General features: G+C 38.5%; 1 protein-coding gene across 7 annotated transcripts in view; it reads left to right on the top strand.

The window, feature by feature from the left end:
- Positions 1-20,435, top strand: part of MYOM1 (myomesin 1) — a 79,951-nt gene extending 59,516 nt beyond the window's left edge. For 5 of the 7 annotated variants that reach the window (XM_065832029.2, XM_065832028.2, XM_071804213.1 and 2 more), the window contains 11 exons: positions 353-466; positions 1,138-1,225; positions 1,995-2,033; positions 2,125-2,230; positions 4,064-4,227; positions 5,648-5,684; positions 6,001-6,023; positions 7,651-7,706; positions 13,019-13,234; positions 16,159-16,279; positions 17,482-20,435. In XM_065832029.2, the coding sequence (XP_065688101.1) occupies positions 353-466; positions 1,138-1,225; positions 1,995-2,033; positions 2,125-2,230; positions 4,064-4,227; positions 5,648-5,684; positions 6,001-6,023; positions 7,651-7,706; positions 13,019-13,234; positions 16,159-16,279; positions 17,482-17,693 (1,176 nt within the window). In that variant the 3' untranslated portion in view covers positions 17,694-20,435. Of the gene's footprint in view, positions 1-352; positions 467-1,137; positions 1,226-1,994; positions 2,034-2,124; positions 2,231-4,063; positions 4,228-5,647; positions 5,685-6,000; positions 6,024-7,650; positions 7,707-13,018; positions 13,762-16,158; positions 16,280-17,481 lie in introns of those variants that run through there. The other 2 variants (XM_065832030.2, XM_071804214.1) reach the window with 1 other exon arrangement.
- Positions 20,436-20,631: the final 196 nt, after the last annotated feature.

Here is a 20,631-nt window from a genome sequence, read left to right as displayed (position 1 = left end):
CACCCACCCACCCAGGAAAAGACACCTGAATAGGAATGATAAGTCTTTGTGAATCCTGGGACTTGCTCATTTTTGGCCAGTTTGTATGTGTAGAAATTCCCTGGACACGACCCACTGGTTCCCTGGGATCTTTGAAGATGTTGGCAATTCTTTTCTCTCTCTTTTCATCCCTGCTGTTTTCCTTCTTGCATCCCCCATTTTTAAATGGGGGCCTGCAACAACTCACTGCAACCAAGTTGTAAAATGTGCTCTTCCTTTATGAGATACTTGAACAGGCTAACCCATGTGACACTGAGCTCCTCTGCTCAAATCAAGAGAATAATTACTATGTTTTTGTTTTCCTCCATCTTAGGTGGCTAACATTAAGAAGGAAACACACATTGTATGGTACAAAGACGACAGAGAGATAATGGTAGATGAAGAACATGATTTTAAAGATGGCGTGTGTACTCTGCTGATATCAGACGTGAGTGACTGTCCTTCTTAGCCCTCAGCTAAAGTTAGTGTTATGAATTCAGATGAAAGATACAATCTAATCTGATATTTCAGCAGAACAATCAAAAAAAAGGATGTGGGTTTTAAAAATGGAAAAAACTCTCAAGGCATCTGTGCTTTAGATAAGCAAATGTCTATCTATAACTGCTCATTCAGATTTTCAGGAAATGATGACAGAAGAGATAATAAGCTTGTCACTTCCTTTGCATGTCAGTTTAACAACAGAACGAGACCACATTTGTGTTGTGAATGGCATTTGGAAAGCGCTTTTCACTCAGGCTTTCAGAGGACAACCCTCTCGGAGTCACCAAAGAGGTCTGGTCCCTACGTAGCCTTGTTGCAGGCTCGGGCTGTGACCTGGCTTCAGCACTTCACCTCTTTGCTCTCAGTTCTTTGGATGAGGAAGGGATGAACTGTCAGGGTTCCCTGGGGCTGAGGGCTCCCCCCAGCCCAGGCACACCCCACCATCCCAACCAGGAGCAGGGCACATGGTGGGCAGTGGAGCAGCACCAACCCTGGACATCAGGCCATCAGGCACCTCCCTAGGGATGGGGATGGGACATCAGCTGGGTTCAGGAGTAAAATCTAGATTTTTCCACAGTAACTATTCTGAAAGCTGATTTTACTGTTACAATATTGCAGTTTTCTAAGAAAGATGCTGGCACGTATGAGGTCATACTGAAGGATGACAGAGGAAAGGACACCAGCGAGCTAACACTCAAGGACACAGGTCAGAGGCACCTTCTGCACGCTGGCAGCCACACCAGCTGACAGCCTGGCTGCTCGCCTGCAAGCAGGTTCAGGGTAATGCAGGCAACTGCGTGTGTCACCTTCCTGTGGCGTTGTTCCTCCTGTGTATAAGATCATCTCGTCAGAAAAGCAGAGATTTTTTTCAGTTGAAGTTGAATGCAGCCTATTGGATTTGGATTCCGTATAATTTTGGGAGAATACAATGACTAACGCTATGCAAAATGGTAACAGGTTTCCTCAGGGGACCATCAGTAGCGTAATTCTACAAATGTAGAAAGAAATTAGAGAACTAGGTAATTTTAAAAGATTTCACATTTTTATTATATTTTGCTATTCATTTATTTATGGGACTTTCCACTCATTGTGACTATTACATTTTTAAAATTTCACTTACATTTCCAAGCCAGGGGAGAAAAACATATCTACTAGAGTGTATATAGATGGATTAGCATTCCAACTCAATAACGTAATTTACAAATAAAAAAAAAAAAAAAAATACTATCTATCTATCTTAGTTTTGTTCAGCTGTGGCAGTATTCATCAGGGCTGCTGTTAAATAAAGTCTGGACATTGTGGAATAATAGGCTATATTTCTGCATTGCTTAGATTTCTAACATACTTTATAAGGTAGGTCTGATTTCTTTTTCAAACCTACTGGAGAGAATATTTCAGAGCCAGTACTTGGACTATTATTGACTGTGCTTGAGCTGCAGACACAGAGTCTTAGTCTCTGGATTTTGTTTCCACAGCTTTTGCAGATCTGATGAGCGAAGTATGCAGAAGGATTGGTAAGTACTTAATTCTCTTTTCAAATGAATGACTCATTGTGACACAATGAACGGCTGCATGGCTACATTATGCTGTGTGCTCTTCTTTCAGCTTTATCTGCGACAGATCTGAAAATCCAGAGCACAGCTGAGGGTATCAGACTGTACTCCTATGTTACCTACTATGTGGAAGATCTGAGAGTAGGCTGGGTGCACAAGTAAGTATGCAAAAGCTTTGCAAAAGTCAGTGCAATTCTGTTTTTATAGACTCAGAAAGCACCTGTGTATATGAGAAGAGACCCAGGTTTCTTCTCATCTCTCATGAGTCCTTCTCTCATATGAGTTAGTTTTGGTGAGTTCCACCCATGTGAAACCAGTATGAGAGTGGGGTGGTGGTGGTGCAGGGCCGTCCTGTTGTTTCCCTCATGGGACAGGAAGTCCTATGCCATGGGATGCTGTCAGGGCTGTGCTGCTTCAGAGCACTTCCCACCTCCTGGATGGGAGCTGCATCTTTCCCTGAATCAGTTTGAAGGAGTGATGCAAATATAACCTGAGACTGACAAGATTTGAAAGAGGCCAGTACCATGGGTTCAGAGATACCTAGCCTGGAGGTCTACTTGTCTAGAAGCCACAATTCAGAGGAATCAGGACAAATAGGCACCTCCTCTTAACACATGGGCTCACATATAGGAAGTAAATAAAGTTTCAGCATGTGCCTGGGGCAGTAAAATACAGTCCTTCCTGTGTGCACTATGAACCTAACCAAGACAGACAGAAGTACTGCGATTTTTGAAAAGATTTTGAGTGCCCAGCTCCCCATACAATTAATGGGAGTTGCATACCCAGATCCACCAGACAGCTTTGAATTCTCATGCAGCGCAAACAGCATGCACTGGAAAACCCAGAGAAGTAAACAACTTAGATTTGATTTAATAGTAACAATACCTTTGAATCACTTCAAATCTGTTATTACTACTCTTGCTGCTTTGCTTCCTGTGGACATGGTAGTAATTAGTCTTTAGCATGGAATCTGAATTACTGATTTCTCAATAAAAGTCATGTAAAGGAGGCACAGAATACTCAGGCTGTGCTGTAGCAGTCTCGCTGTAATTATTGACACTGACGCTAACCAGCAATGCTGTCAGAGAAATGACAGCAGTTTGAGGTTTTCCTGTTTCTTGGCACCCATTTTGACCTGGTACTGTCAGGAGTCCTAAGCATTTCAGAACTGGAAGTGAATATGAAATATTCTGGATTTCTCTTTCTCTCTTAATTTGCTCTCTTCTTCTGTCTTAATTATATCTCTCTTTCTCTCTTTCTATCTCTCTTTTCTCTATTTAATTTTTAGAAACTAATTTAATCTCGAAGGACATCCAATTAATCTATTTAAAATATTCTTTGACCCCCTAGTATATTTGAAGTTACCAGTTTAAAGATAAAGAAAATGAGTAGCTGATATCTTTTGCCTCATCCAGGGCAATTAACTGCTCAGCTAGGAAGCTGAGAAATTGTGGTTTGTCTGTTTGTTTGTTTTGTGGGAGAAGATATACTTGCATCAAAGAATGGTTAATCCTAAATGCCAAAACACAACAGAGTGTCAGAAAACATTCCAGCCACCAAACATCATTTGTGAAAAAAGTGAGGTTTTTTTTAGGTACAGCCCTATATAGTTTTGTTTTGCCCAAGCAGAAATAAACCTATGCTAAGAAGAAAACATGAACATCTGAGGATGCAAGGTTTGCTCTTCAGAGGTCTGAGTTTTAAATTTGTACAACCCTTGTGTGCCCCGAGCCACAGACTAAGATGCATAACCTTGCTGCGAGCTTTGAGGAGAGCTAGATCTTGAACAGAAAAAGACTATCATGTCAGTTCTGCCCTGCAGGTCCACAGCTTTATCATGAATTTGACTTCAAAAGTCTTAAAATATGGTGGCATACCATAGCACCTTGGAAATCATCTAGTAACTGCAGACGTACTCAGTGACTCATCATGAGCAAATCCCTTTAACGCTCCAGTAAAATGAAAGTGTAACATTGTTTTGTATTTTTCAGTGATACTCAGATTAAGTTTACAGACCGAGTGAAGACTGGTGTCACCGGGGAGCAGATCTGGTTACAGATCAATGAGCCGACTCAACAGGACAAAGGCAGATACACAATGGAGCTCTTCGATGGTAAAACGACACACAAAAAGACAGTGGATCTTTCTGGACAAGGTAGGCCATTCCTGCTGCTAACCTCTGCTGTACGTGGGCATTACACCGTGATTGGGCAGGAGCGTCTACAGCAGGATCTTGCCAAGACCTGTTACCCTTTAGGTTGTAGGGTCTCTGTATGTCCCCAGCAGCCAAACAGTGTTCGTGGGGAGAAGGCAATTTGTCTTCCCCAGACTGTGCTCTCGAGTCATAAATTGCAAACAGCTTTTTCCTATTCCAAATACCTACTTGCAGTTTGGCTACTGAGACATCAGCCCCTTTCCAAGCTCTCTGACAAACCCCCTTTTGTTGCTGGCATTGATTGGCAGTTTTAAATACAAGTAGTCGCACTGAGTGCCTTCTGCATCTCTCCCTTCCAAGTAATATTTGGAGAAGGAAGTGAAGGACACCTTTGTTCTCTGACTTGCCTACTGTATTTCTTTGATGGATCTAATAGGGCTCTTTATTCTTCAGAGATGTCAAGGCTGGTTCCTTTCATCAGCATGATGAAGGACTTATAGGGGAACAGCAAAAATTATTCAGATTGACTGCTGAAAGCTTTTACTCTGCAAGATCTCTCAGATCCTAGGGACCAGATTAACTCCACCCAAACTGCCAAGTTTCCATCCCCAGCCACTCCCATCCCTAAAACTTCACTTTGGGTCTGCAAGCTCTCTCTAATGACAATGACATTATAATCATCTCCATGTTGCTCCTTCTGTATTCTCCACTTTCTGAGAAAAGATATTTCTTCTTCCCTTACAAAGCAGAAGCTGACCTCCCACATAGTGGTAGCTTGGCCTTAATTTATGAAGGAGACAACAGTTTGCTGTCTGCTTTGTTCATGGCCATCCATGGGGTGCTTCGGAGTAGATGTAAAGAGTACTTGGAAAAAACAGATCTCTTGCATTACATAAACCAGTGGTGTCTGAAGTGGGGTGCGTGCAAGATGATTTGCTGGGGTGCAGGAAGGAAATATGAGAACTTCAGTAGTACATCTACATAATTTATAAATAAATACACATATACTGGGGGTGCATGCTCAAAAATCTTTAGATAGGGGTGTACGATCAAAAACATTTGGGAGACCACTGCTGTAAGCTACCACTTAGCTGGTGTATTGTGGGTTTCTTTCTCTTTTTTTGTGAAATTATTTCAGCCTATTGCTCTCCTACTGTCTCTTAGTCTTAAAGCCTGACTTTCAGAAGCAAAAACTGTGTGTTTATGTGTTCATATCTATATATAATAGCTGCCATACACAAGATGGCCTTCATTAGTTGAACCATTCAGCATTTCAGGGTTTATACAATATACATGCATCCATCCATTAATACTTCTTTAATGATGTCTACATTTTTAATTTATTTCTACATTTTAAATTTAACCTTCTGATGATTCATCTCTGAGCCTACCTCTAAAATCAACTTTTCTCTTTACAAAGCATTTGATGAAGCCTTTGCTGAGTTCCAAAGATTAAAGTAAGTATTATGTAATCTGAATACAGTAATGCCAGCCATAAAATAATAACAGTTTTTGTTTGTTTTGTTCTGCAGCTAACTACATCCTACAAAACAAATCCTAGTCCTACAGAAGTTTGTAGGAGTTTTGCATGTGATTTCTATCCTGTAATTCTTATATAACAGTTAGGTAACAAAGGAAAAGCAGTATTGCCAAATGATGAGAGAGATTTTCCTTAACAGATTAAAGTCCATTACAAAGATAAGCTATTTTTAAATCACTCCAAGCCAACCTTAACTGAAATTTTACTTTCTTTTTTGTTTCTTTCAATTCCAGGCAAGCTGCGATTGCAGAGAAAAGTAAGTAGGCCTTCTTTGACAATGATTGCAATAAACTGTCTATGAAGGTTTTCTTCCTCCCCAGGAAGCTTGTGTGTTGGGAGAGAGAGGACATGTATAAAAGTGTATGTGCACGTGCTCATCATAAGATGAATTTGTCCTTACAGCAAGGGGAGGCAAGGAGAGTGACCTCTTAGTGATTTAACTTTGCTGCACACTGCAGCTAATCACACTATAGTTATGGGTTATATTGATTTTTCCAGTCTAAGCTCCTGTTCTCACTACCAGTTAGCCTTCCCTAAAAATTATCTTTATTGCTGACATCTCTCATGCATGTTCTTTGCACAAAAGTCACTTTGTTTCCAAAGATGGAGGAAATCACTTGGCTAGTTTTGAACTATCTAAAATGCCAAATGGCTCCTGCATTACACTCAAAGATGGGTAAGAAGGTGACAGCAGCTTTTGCATTGCTTAAAGGCAGATCCCTGAATCTCCTGATACTTTTGCCCATGTGTCAATTCCAACACGGCAGCTAAAACAAAAGTATGTAATAAATACTTGAGGAATAAGTCATTAGAATTCAACTTGAACTACTAAACCAGATATCCTTCCTATTTAAAGAAAAATGCACAGAAAAATGTAGCACATCAAAGTTCTCCCACCACAGATGATATTCAGACCTGTATAAAAATGGGGGCAGAACTGGCATTTGGAAAGTTATTGGAGAAAAATGTCTAGAGAGATCTGAGCCAACTCCTTCTGGACATAGACTTCAAGTAGTGCAGGGTTTGGAAATGTACAGTGATCCCTATGAGTCCCACCTGAGACAGCATGAAGGGATCAGAAATAGCCCTGCCCTGGGCATTTCATTTCTAACCCTGGACCATTCATAAGGGGCTGGTGTGTTAACTGATAGAACACAGTCCTGTTCCTGGTCTCATAAGGTTATTATCTCTGTGCTCCAGAGCACATATTTTATGGAACACATTAGAGAGGAACATTGTGCATAGTCATTTCCTTCCTCTGCCAGGTTTGTCCAAGACTTATAACAAACAAAATCCGTATTCCAGAATAAGTGCGCCAAAGCCTGCATGTGATCAGCATATTTGTATTTGTGTCAGATTCCTATGGAACTCTGAGCTTAAAACTAGACCAGATATTGATCTCAATTACACCCAGATATGTACAAAGCGGTGGGATCACAGTGATACCACTGAGACTTTGCATTTAGATCATAACATAACCTCCACCACTTTATTAGCTATCATTCACTTCCTTTTGTAAACACAATTGTTTTGGTTTATGATACTAAAAATTTAGAGCACCAAATAGAAAAAAAAGCATTTTTTGGTGCACTCAGAATTGATGTGCACTGAATTGATGGCAAAATCTGCAGGACACAGCACATGTACTTTAATTCTTCTCTGTAAGTGATTGACACCAGCTATTAACACATTTTTGCTGTGAATTCAACATTTTTTTAACGTCCACATGGTGTGCTAAGAATGCTGAATAGTTCTCTGCTACTGCAGATATCAGAGACAAGTTGTACATAAATAAGATAAAAGGAAAGATCTAGAAGGGAAACAGAAACTGGGACATAGTTGATTTTAAGACACTAAAGAAAATCATGCTTATTTATTTCCAGATCGTGCACGGGTACTTGGAGGTTTGCCCGATGTTGTCACCATCCAGGAGGGCAAGGTACAGTAAATTATCTGAAGCTTTGCACAACAGCCCAACAGCTTGAATGCCTTTCGATGATGAGAAAATATTCACCCTTTTTTTTTTTTAAAGATTCCATCTTTAAAATCTGCTACATTATTTATTCATCCCCTCCCTTCTGTACATAATTCAGCAGTCTTGCACAGATGGGTCTATGTATTCAGGGCAGTGTCTTTTCTTAAGCATTAGATAAAAGTGAGATGACAATGTGAGTTGAGACTAAAACTCCTTATATAACCAGCTCTTTAAAAATTCATGCACAGGTTTCACAGTTAGATTTTCTTTTGTAACAGGGTATCAGGGAGGTTTAATTCCTTTTTTACAAGATAGCTAGTCATTCTACATCTTTTGCAGTTAACTTCCTTGCAATGTGGCAAGACAGTCACACCTGTCAAGGCTGGCTTTTAAATGAAGTAAAAGTAGTAAACCATAATAACTCAATTCTCATCCAGACAAAAGGAGAAAGTTTTCTCTATTTCATCAAGGTAAATGAGAAGGAAGTCAAAAGAAGTCACTAGATTATATTAGCAGAGTTTAACTGAAAGATTATGGTAAAACAGTCCCAGGAGAACACGGCTACATCGATGCTTGAGCACAGAACACATTACCCAGAAAGTCGGTTCTCAATTTCCCAACCTTTTTGCAGCACACTGCTTCTACAAGTTGCTGCTTAATAGTACTGAGACCACGAAGTGCCTGCTCTTCACTTCTCACTGCTCTACTACTACCCAGGTCCTCTCTACGTGTGTGAACACTGAAATAGGGCATGTGAATGTCACTGAAAAGCTGTGACGTGACAACCACACTAAAACAGCTTCCCGATATTTCTGGCTTTATCTGGCAGTAGGTCAGCTGAGTTCAAGGTATTTGATTATAAGCTGAGCAGAAGTGTTAAGAGTCTAAAATCTTGGTCTGAATCACTTAACAATGCTAGATAAAGCCTACAGATAGCAGAATGCAGCAGTTGTGGGAAAATAAAGCAGGTTGGCATTACAAAGTGAAATTTAACCTTTCATTAAAGGATTTAGCAGTTTGGGAAATACTGTAGAAGCAAGAAGCACTCATAGGAACATTCTAACTGCAGGTAGAAGACACAAAGAAACAGAATGAATTTGCAGATTCTCAGCTAATAGTGCTTGTGCTTGGAGATAAGGCTCTCATGCTGCTTTGGCAGGGGATAAATTTAGGTGGTTATTATAGGTTGATGCTTTTGACCAAAAGAGAGTTGATATGAAGCTGACTGTGAGCTCACTAAAGGAAAATGTGTAGGGTTTGTAAAAAGGGAAATTGTAAACAATGAGTTGCAAAATCTTACCCAGACACACATTGTCCTTGACAGCAAGGACATTTATGATGCATAAAAAAGTGACTGAAAGACTCCCAGAACTCAAGACAAATATCCTTGACCTCATGTTTCTGGATTCAGTAGATGTTCATTTTGGGAAATGGAGTAGGACAGAGAGTGATAAGGGAAAATGGTGCTTGTCTGGATGGTGTTGGCTCATCTGTCAATCGTTTGCATGCATGCTGGAGAGAGGGCAATATGATTCTCTGGTGTGTAATTCCTGCGAATTGCACAATCATCAAGGATTTTGAAAAACAGTAATTGAGGTAGCAGTGGACTGGCAATTGCAAGCTTTGATTCTGAATATGAGTGCAGGCATAAGTACAGAGTTATATGAACAGATTGGTATCCCTAGACTGAACTTCCAAGCATATGCGTATCTCAAACTTAAAGCCATGACTGTGATGATATTTATTAGCTTTTCACATGTGAGCTGAAGTATATGTGTGAGAATAAATGAACCGGTGTTTACCCAGTGTTAATCAAACAGTGTTCCAGACGGCCTAAGAGACTTTCACTGACAGACAGCAATGTTCCTCAGTAGCGCAATGTAATTGGAAAAGGCTAAGTGTCAGTTCATATTAGGGAGGAATTTGACCTGACAGTGAATACTAGCATAAGTTCTGTGTACAGCCAGCCAAATTAACCTAAGTAGCTGTTTTAATGCAGGCCTGCAAGTGCGTAGGAGGTTTTATTTTTAAAAGGAGAAGCTTAGGGTTCTGATAGAGAGGCACTTTGAGACCTAGAAGCAACATGTTGCATCCTCCTGCCCACCAACTCCCCATTCTACCCTTCTACCAGCGGTAAGTGCCCTCACAGATAGGGTGGAAGAACAGACCAGGTTCCCATGATCAAGCTGCTTCAATTCAGTCATTGGAATCTTTGTCCAAACCACCTCTGAATGTGAGTTTGTGCTAATATGCAAGAGGCATGACAACTCTTGAAATACAGTGACATATTTCCTTCTGCCACCTATACTACCCTACACATGATAATGTGCAGTGAAAGGCAGAAAAGGTAGTGGGGGACACAAAGAGTCTGAACTTGCACCTGCTGGTTGCTCCAAATGCACACGCCTCAATGTCACAGGTCCAGACTTGTTATTGGAATTTCTGTGTGCAGCTTTGAAATATTAAGATCTGTTTCAAAGAGATGGAGGTCACTCATGCAGGGTTTTTTTCAGATAGATCAGGTTTCCTGATAGATTTCATTCACTTGCCACAACATCTGGACAGGTTTCCAGTCTATTTTTCTATCACTCAGATAACATCAGAGCCAGACAACAACTGGAAAAATGGGATTGTCTGGTAGTGGAAAGGTACCTCTTCCCCTCAGGAGGACAGGACACACTTTTTTTACCAGGATAAGGATTTCAGTTTGAGTACAGTATTATAACCAGGGGGTTCTGTGAGTAAAAAAGATATACATAAGCAGGACAATCTCCTGCCCAAAGAACAGCAGTTCTGGAATAGATCTGCAACGGGCACAGACTGAAGCATAGGAGGTTCCATCTAAATGTGAGGAGAAACTTGTTTACTTTGAGGGTGCCAGAGCACTGGAACAGGCTGCCCAGAGAGGTTGTGGAGTCTCCTTCTCTGGAGACATTAAAAACCCACCTGGACGTGATCCTGTGTGATCTGCTCTGGGTGAGCCTGCTTTAGCAGGTGGGTTGGACTAGATGATCTCCAAAGGTCCCTTGCAACATCAACCATTCTGTGATTCTGTGACATGTGCAGTAAGAGTGGGAAATCACTTCTTCTTGGCTAAGACTCCATAATAATGGAATTACCTTCAAGAAAACCAAAGATCTCACCATCTATGTAGTGAATGATACGATACATCTCCGCAGATTAGTAGCTGTAAAATAAATAATAAAGAGTTGCGAGCATCAAGAAGAGCACCGATGCCAAAAAAAGGAGCTAGTGATGCAAGGTTAAGCAAAATGCAGCTATTTTAAGGCATTATTTAGAATAAAAAGAGCCATCACTGCTGATTGAATCTCTTTGAATTAAGGAGTACTGACACCACTGACACCTGAGGTTTGAATGATGCCACTAATGGAGCTGCTTGGAAATTACATCAGTTTATTAGCATCTTGGAGTGACAGCTGGGGTGACTTGGTGGTGATCTCTTGCTTGCTAGAGAATTGCAAGACAGTAGGAAATATCGAGCACCTGAAGGAACCCATATGCAACATCTCGCTGAGGCTGAGGGCATGTTTGTGTTGAGAGAGATAAGGAAGAGGGGGAAAAGTAAAACCTCTTGTTTTTCCCTTGTTTTTCAAAAAGATGGATTGGTGTATAAATCAAAACCACATTCATGTTCACAGCAGCGGACTATGAGAGAAGGCAGTCAACAGCCCCATGTGGTCATCAGCTGTAGGTGCTGCAGGAAATCAGATAGAGACCATTTCCACCAAGTTGTAACCACCTCTTCACTTGGAATCCGCCTTTCCTTCGGTACCAAGAATTAAATGTTGTTGATGGAGGAAAGACTTCCCCCTCCCTTTTGTTCTCATTTTGGTCCTTGGGTGATATGGGATTTATTTGATTTTCATTTTGTTGTCAGAGGTACAAAAATCTTTCATTTGTATAGAGCTATCTGTTTTTTTGTATTTGCTCATTTCAACAGCTTTCTGGTTATCTGTCTTCTGTCCCATCTTTCACCATCACACTGCCAGATAAGAAGCAGAGAGGTGAAGGGAAGGTAGCCTGTTAGATAGATTTTGCACAGTAGATTTTTTTCATGACAGCCTACAGGGCCAACAATGTAAGTGCTCTTCAGTTGTCTCTATTTTTGATGTATTTTTATCAAAAACCTTAAAAAATGTAAGAGAAACTTGATTCCAGTCAAGCAGAAGCTTGTCCATCTGTTATATATCACTTAGTCCATTCCCAACGAACAACTGAAGAGCATTTTCTCTGCAGTAAAAATTCTTAAAGTTCCATTTAAAAAAAATCTACTTTGAATACCTTTTTAAATTCAGACCAATGTACTATTTAATACTTGGCCATAGGTTGATTCCTTCCTAAATAAAGGTCCAGAGAAAGGCCTATATACCACTGAAGTTTCATATGAACATTTTTAACATTTGATTCTATGTGATGTTCATTTTTTGCAAACTCTTTTGAGAAGATTCTCAAGGCATTGAGATTGAGGGAGGGGATTATTTATATGTATTGATATCTCCCAAACATTAATTTCTCAGCTGACAACAACAAAAAAGGAGACCTGAACACTGTATATCCAACTCCCAGTGATCTCTCTGACAACTGACTCTCTGACAATGAAGATACTTCCTTCAGTCTGATGGGACTCAATCCAGTCCTTAGGAACATTACTAACATAAAAGGGAAATGCTTACACAAACAGCAAAGAAATAGGAAAGTCTGTATTGATTTCAGTTTAAAAAGTTTTACAGGAGTGCATAAGACAATTCAAATCTATTGGAAGAGCAGTCAGGGCATAGCTTTAAAATACCCTAAATTAAACAAAATAATCCAGGGACACTTTGTCCTTAGTTATTTTAAAAGGCAGGCACACTTTTTCTACTTCTGTGGTAAATATGTAGTGAGCTTAATATGTACAAATCTGTCTGACTGTTCCTCAAATTCTCATTTCAGGTCTAACACACAAACGCAGATACTATCTAATTTTATATTAAACAATATGCACGGAGAAAGATCTACTAATGATTATGAAAGTAGAGAGGAAGGTCCATAAAATATTGAAAGGTTTTAATGGAGTTTTTGAACCAAGTTCCTTCTTTTCCTTTATGATACAGAAGACTCTGACAAAAATTATTGATTACTGATGATGATATACATCCATTTACTAAAAGCAGGAAGCTAAATAGGGGGTTGGAGCATTTGGAGGGTCAGGCATCAAAAAACAGCCAGTATTTACTGACTCTTAATTGTAATTCCTTTTGTACTTTTTTCTATAGGCACTTAATCTTTCTTGCACTGTCTGGGGAGATCCTACTCCAGAGGTGTCATGGCTGAAGAATGAAAAACCGTTTGTATCAGATGCTAATTGCATCCTGAGATTTGAACATGGAAAAAATGTCAGCTTTACCATTTCTACTGTGTCCACACACGACTCTGGGAAATACAGCATTGTGGTGAAGAACAGTTATGGCACAGAGACCAGCGATGTTACTGTAAGTGTGTACATACCTGAGGAAGAGAGAGAGTCTGAGCAAGAGAAAACAAAAGAAAATAAGAAAACTAAAGCGTGAATTTAAGACTAGGCAACAGAAGTACGGGGGAGATTTTGGATGATAGGCTGACATAATCTGTGTGTATAAAAGGCTTTCTGCTTTAGCAGGCAGCCTTGGGTTTTTCCATTTGCTTCAGTTTTGCTTCTAATAGACTTAATTGTGCCAGAGAAAACAGGGCCTTTCATATTTTCTGACTGCTAACTTCACAGAACCTGGCGGTAGCATCCTCAACCAAGCCAAATGCATGCTGGCTGTAAACACAGGTCCACCATTTGACCCTCTTCCTGGGCGGTTTGACCATAAAACACAAATGGAAAGGGTGAAGAATCATTTAAGTGGAGGTAATCTATGAAGTATAGTAGATGGAAAGATAAAAAATGATTGAGGCCTTTTTGAGTAAAAGTTTAGATTGGTTCCAACTTTGTTAAAGTAGCATAGATGGAACGTGTTAGAGAATTAAATTGTAGTGCTGATTTTGTCTACATTAAGGCCGCTTTGTATTGCTGTGTTAATTTAGAGAGGCCTTAATATGGGTGTCATTTACATCCATACATGTTGTTTAATCTGCCCAATTGGGGTAAAAGTACTGTAACATAAATGAAAATCAGGCTTAGGAGGCCTGAACACTAATGAGTGTGTATGTGTGTGTGTGTCTGCAAAACTGTACGAACTCTCCTCTCTGTTCACAAATAAACTGGATTCACTTCTTTTCTTCCACAAGCTTGTTTCACTGTGTCTTGTTTTACTAGTCACAGCTTTGGTAGTTCTGCACAGTATCTTAGTAGCTTAATGATCTCACCACTGTAATTACCGCTAGTTTCCCTTTAGATCCCTGTTAATCTTCACTTTGCTCTTCACGACAAAACCCACAATGGCATCTCCTCACGCCTTTCTGTCCAGACCTTCACGGCATCACATCTCAACTCAGCAAGGTATTTTTGCAAATTCAGACACAGGAATAATCTCATGCAGTTCAATGGACCTGCTCATGAATTTTGATTTAAGGGTGTTAGGTAAGCATTTTGTTAGACTGAGAATATTTCTTCCAAACTTAATACTGGAGATCAGAAATAACACATTTTGTTAAGATCTTTTATAGCTACAAAAAGAATCTTCATTGGAACTTAGAAAGAAATGTGAGTTTTTTTCAGACAAAAATGTTTCAGACAAAAAACTTTTGTCCAGATCTTTGAACACATTTTTATAGATTAAAAACTCCGTGTCAGCTATTTTACAGCACCACTGATTATTGTTAGCTGAGGAAGAGCAACAGAATGTACATACATGTCCATCCTGATGGAGAAATATATGATATATACATGTGATATATATGTGATACATACTTGTGATATATCAGCCCAGTTGCAAATTAGTAGAGCAACATGCCATATTTATAATTCTTTTCATGACTTGTCTCACAACAGCGCAATCCTTCACACCAAAATCTAAAGCCTTAAAGTAGATATTTTCAGTGTAAGCATAATCTGTGTGCACCTTTCACATACTTTCTCTTGTCATTTTTAGCTGCTGTAACTGCAGACATAGAGCTGTTTCCCAGGTGCTCATTTTGCTGCAGTATCGACATTTCTATGAGGATGTCACCAGCAAGTGCTGCACAGTGAATGCTCACTTAAACCCTCGCCAGCTGAGATTTACTGTCAGCTCATGCTAAAGATGAAGTGGAAGCATGAGGGAATTATTAATGGCTCAAGTAACAATAGATTCAACACAGTTATCAATGGCAAAAGTGGTGATTTTTGCAATTTTAAAATATTTTAAAAATCAGTTTCTGTAAAGGGCTAAGGATTATGATCCTAATTGTTGAAACAAAAACAAACAAACAAAACCAAAAACAAACAAAGAAAACCAAAAACAAAACAAAAAATCCCACAAAACCAAACAGATTTAGATCAGATTCATGTCCTACCAGAACACATTAGTATGTGCCTAACTTTATACATGAATAGTTCCACCAGCTTCATGGAACGTGTTAAGTTTATTTAGTGTATGTATTTTTTACATAATATATTTTACAGAATAAATTTCACATTGCAGGGATTTTTAACATGAAATTATGTAAAACTAATGTGTTTTCAGCAATTCCCATAAAGTGTGTGTGTTCACACAGCTTTATCTCCTAAAATAGTAAAAATTCAGGCATCAAACCTGCTGACATTATTGCAATTTTAAGGTTTAAGTGTGTAATTGTGTACATTAATGAATCAATATCTGCTATTTTAAAAGTTCAGACTATTTAGTCACAACAGCTACCTATCAGACAAAGTAAAACAGCTTAAGTTTTAAATTTTAAAGTATAATCATGAGAATATCTGTGATTTGAGATACCACAAACTTTCTGAGTAAAGAATTAATATGAAATTATTTTATAATTTTGCTTAGTGTGACATGAAGCAAACTGAAGGACAATAAGCAGGTCACTCCACCTTGATCCCAGGACACACACCTTAAAAGCAACAGTGTCCCATCTCTCTTCCATCCTCCAGAGTGCAAACTATATGACTTGGTCTTAGCAATACCTGATAACAGATGTTAATTATTTAGCATGAGCACACTTTTAAACATTTTGGTAGCAGCTTGTTTCTACTACTTTATCTTCAAAAATCTGTCCTCCTGCCTCCCTCCTTTTGGCAGAACTGAGAGGGAATACAAGTGGGGCATCTCCCAGATAACAGGCTGGATTCTACTTCTCTTTGCTTCAGAAGATATATGTGTCCCTGGAAGTTAGGGTAATAGCTGCTTCTAAATGTATTGCTGCCAGGGATTTAGTTATGGTCGTTTCAAACTCAATTTGTGATGCATCCACACTCCTCGCTTGTGCGCTTTTTGTTCTTGCTTTGCTTCAGGTGATTGTAATTTCTGTGTCAGGACTGACTGACACAGTCCAAGGACACGATCAAAATAATGCAACTGCATCTAAAAAGAAAAAAACAACGGCAAGCAAACAGAAGGAAGCAGAAAAGAAAGGTAAGAGCACTTTCACCTTTATGGTCTTCTACTTGAATGAAATTATTGTTAATAGTCTGTGCCAATCAATATTTCTCAGGTTCCAAACAAATTTACAGTATGTATGTTCTTAATCAACAACAAATGCAAAGTATGAATTAGCAGGTTACACCTCAGTGAAAGAGATTTAAATCAACACTTTTAAATCACCTTTCCACTGGGCTGTGAGTTCTCACCTTGGCTTAGCTGGCTGATGACAGCTTTTTAAGCCACAAAAAATACTTTCACATTTCTCAACGCAAAGACCTCATAAGCCTGTAGGTATACACAGATGACATGATTTTCCAAAGTGAGACTCATTTCAGCATCTAGATATTTGACACATAACAAAAATAAGGCCGTGCCTAATTAAGGGACCCTAAATGCCAAAGTGTTTTAGAAAATCCTGGTCGTATAGCTATTTGAGATTAATCAGTTATTTTGTCTTAGTTTTATGTTGATATTGAGTGGTGAAGTTGAAATTACAAGTGACTGCTTTTTGTCCAATTTAGAGGAAGAGTGGAAAATGAAAAGCTCTCAGGTGATACAGCATTCTTGTATATTACAGATTTTTAATGTTCTTTTAGACTCTTACTATATAATTGCTACTCAGACATTAATTTATTATTCACAATCACAACTGTCTCATGTACAGCATTTTAGCTCCAAATAAGGCTTAATTTCCAACATTATCAGAACATCTGTTTTATATATTTTGCCTAAATATTTTTTGTTTGTATACAGAGTGTATACATGTTCTGTCATTGCTGACAGAACATTTTATGCTCTTATTCCCCTCCCCTTTCTGCTTTGAAGGCAAGAACAAATATTTAATTGCATTTCTTTCCTTTCTTGCCTTACTGTTATGAATAACCTAGACATTTTTGAGTAATCCTGTAAATGATATGACTTATGTGAGAAACAATTATTTACATCCATAAATGTTTTGCAGGTTCTACCCCTCAATCTTTTTAATTAGAGACCATAAAGACTTGGGCTTGCTTTTGGCTCTGTAAAAAGTAGTGACTTCATCTGTGATACTGAATCTCTTTATACGAGTATGTGAAGGGGAAAAGAACATGATAAGGTCCTAACCAACGTGAAAGCAAAATCTTACTCCACATACTTCTGTGTTGCTGAGCATAGTAAATATAATACAATTTTTATTACTTCTCCTAAATCAGATTTTATTAAGCCACATGTAAAAGCCATTATTGCTACAGAAGAGACACCTGATCCAAACGAAATGACCCCTGTGGAAATAGAAAAGAATACAAAAAGCAACCAGCAAGCAGCAAAGAAGACTGATGGGAAGGCAGCGGTAGCAGAAAAGGTTCCACAGCCCACAGAAAGCTTGGAGAGGCAGGGAAAGAAACCACTGGAAAACAAGCCTTGAGTAAACCCTGCTGTTCTTGAATGAAGAGTGTGATCTTGTTATGATCTGGACGATAAGTTCAAGCTGAGATTTCGTGGGTGATAAACTAATCACAGTATTTTAAAACAAAAGTTTATTAGTGTTTTATTTTATAACAGTTGTAATGCTTTGTAACTTTAAATGCATAGTAGATGGGTACTTATGTCTCAGTACCAGATTAGGTGCACTGCAGTCACTTGAAAGTATCTTAATCATGATCCATTACTTTAATTACTAAAAAAAGTCCATGATAAGCAGAACTTACTAAAGCAAATCCTGTCCAGTATGGATATATTTACTACTCTAAAAGAATGTTGATATCAGTTACGTGGATCTGTTAATTGATATTTTTAGGCCATCACAGCCTGAGGCAGACCTCACTTACTTTCTCCAGGAAACTGTGCATTCGGTCCCTTACTGACGTATGCACTATACCTTTCATCATGGCCACAAGGGAAGATCTCCAGAAACAGAACCATCTCCTATGGATGCAGGTGACCATAAGCAGGGGGGTTTTTTGATCCATCTTTCATGCACACCTGTTTCATCAGGTGGATCAAGATGACATCTCGCCATTTCTTACCACTGAAACTCACACCACTGCTTTTCAGTCCTCTCCACTTCATCAGTTCCCTCCTGGCCTTGGTGAGGTAATACGGAAATAACCCATAAATTATCAGCTGCCCCACATGCTCATTCCTCTCCACCTGTTTTGCTACAGCAATTATACTTCTGCTTCCAAGACCTGCTAAACCCAGTTTCCTCTTTCCCCTCAGCAACTCAGCCCAATGTTATCCATTCTTCTCCTCGCTAGGATCATACTCAGTGGGTTCTTGTAGAAGGGTCTAGTTTCATGGTGCATGTGAGTGAGGAATACTTACAAGCCAAGAGTCTCTGCTTTAAATCATTACTATGTTCATTCACATCCATTATTGTGTTCACTCACATGTTTATGTACTGAAGATATAAAAAAATGTAACTCCATTGTGGAAGATTAGATATCTTGGAAGAACTAGAGTTTAAGCTGAAAAACAAACCAATAAAAATAAAGGTCAGAATTTATTTTGTCAATATGCAAGCTGAGTTCAACTTTTAAGTCACCAGAAATTATTAAATACAAGAAATAAATATAAGATAGTTTAATTACTAGCAAAATATTTTTATTGATTTCAGCTCTTGGAAGGCTCAATCGTATTATATCGTTTTTTTCCAGATGGATAATTTTTGAAAGATTACTAAACTCTGCTGATACTTATAGGGTGTTAGATCCAAGAAAAATGCAGAAATAGTGAAAACACAAGAAATATCAGTTTCTAATCCATAGCTATAAAATTGTTAGCATGAGAAAACAAAGAATAATGTTATTGATGTTTAAATGTGTAGCACCTGAGGCACTGACATGTCTGATGGAAGAAACCCATTTAATTCCAGTAGAATTCCAATATGGTTCCATTCACCTCTTTAAAACCAACAGAAAAATTCCTGCTGCAAGAAATACTACTTAGAGAGCTTATATGGAGGCCATTAGAGTAAAAACATTTCTGTAAACAAGGGTTTATATAATTTCGATGGGCCACCCCGGGTGACAGAAATATGCATGATACAATAGAGAAAAAAAATTATGCAAAGCAAAATACTGACTGCTACACAAAGCAGTGGTGGGAGAAAGTTAAACTACAGACTGAACTACAACTAAAATAATCATACTAGACAAAGGTACTGTTTGACACATAGAGCTTGATTCGGTACTATAATACATTACATCCTGTTTTACCTCTGGGTATTATAGATTAAATTAGTAGAAAACTGGAGTATCACAGCAGGGAATGATGGAAGTGTAGGTCCTGTACATAAATGTAGGTAGGAGCATTTACACGGTAGGAATATTTTAAAAGAGACTCTTAATACATGTAGGTTCTCATGCAACTGTTACAGAAAATGATAAAAATCTACAGATGGGCAACTACATCATTCTGCTAGAGAGTGAGAGAGTCTGGCCTTCAACACGTTACGAAGCTGCAGGTTGTTTCACAGAACTCTTAACCGCACTTTGCCATGGTGATTATTTCAACCTGCCTGACCTCTCTAAAAATCCATCACTTCTTGCTGCTTCTTCAGTTTGGGACCCAATCTCCCACAAACTTCAATGGCAACATGTAACTTATATATAGAACAGATGGTACCACTGAGATCCAACTCCTGCAAAACGCCACAGGGGTCTTTTCACTGGTTTTAATAGAAAACAAGACAGGTCTCAGAAGAACACTCTAAAAATGTCCCAAACCTCAGACTGCAAAGCCCATTTTGCTCACAATAAGGTCAATGGCAGATCTCTCTTTGGTGTCATAGCAGAATCAGGGCTTAGCTTTTTCCTGAAAGAAAAACTGGTATTTTCCTGATATTTCAAATAAACCTAGTGGAAATACTTTTTAAAATTTAAACTAAAATTTTATTTTTTTTTTTTAATTTTAAAATTTTGATGGTTCCTCAAAAGCTGGAAATGCAGTCACATCAGTATTGTTCTACTGAAAACTGTTTGCTATCCAGAAGCATAATGTTGTTATGCATGGTAAGTGAAATACATGAGCACACACATCAAAGATTTTAAAAAACCTTTCTTTTTTCCATTTTATTATTTAAGCTGTAGTTGTTCACAAATGTGTAACAGAATGTTCAAAATTAATATTAACAGAATTGTTGAGTACATTAAAGTTTATAATGTTACCATGTTTGAATTTCTTTTTACAATCTACATGTATAATTTATATTCTATTCTCCATGAGAACTATGAAAAATTGTTTCAGTCTCTGTCCATTACATAGTGATAGAATGCAAATTCTTTCTGAAGCAACAAAATATCCTATCAAACATACAGACTAATTTGACAACATTCAAAATCAGACACTGGTTGCAATGTTTA

The sequence above is a fragment of the Patagioenas fasciata genome, chromosome 2 (genome assembly GCF_037038585.1).
Source record: "Patagioenas fasciata isolate bPatFas1 chromosome 2, bPatFas1.hap1, whole genome shotgun sequence".
In the NCBI taxonomy this organism is placed as follows: domain Eukaryota; kingdom Metazoa; phylum Chordata; class Aves; order Columbiformes; family Columbidae; genus Patagioenas; species Patagioenas fasciata.
Note: the sequence above shows the minus strand (reverse complement) of the source record. Positions and strands in the feature narration are given on the sequence as shown.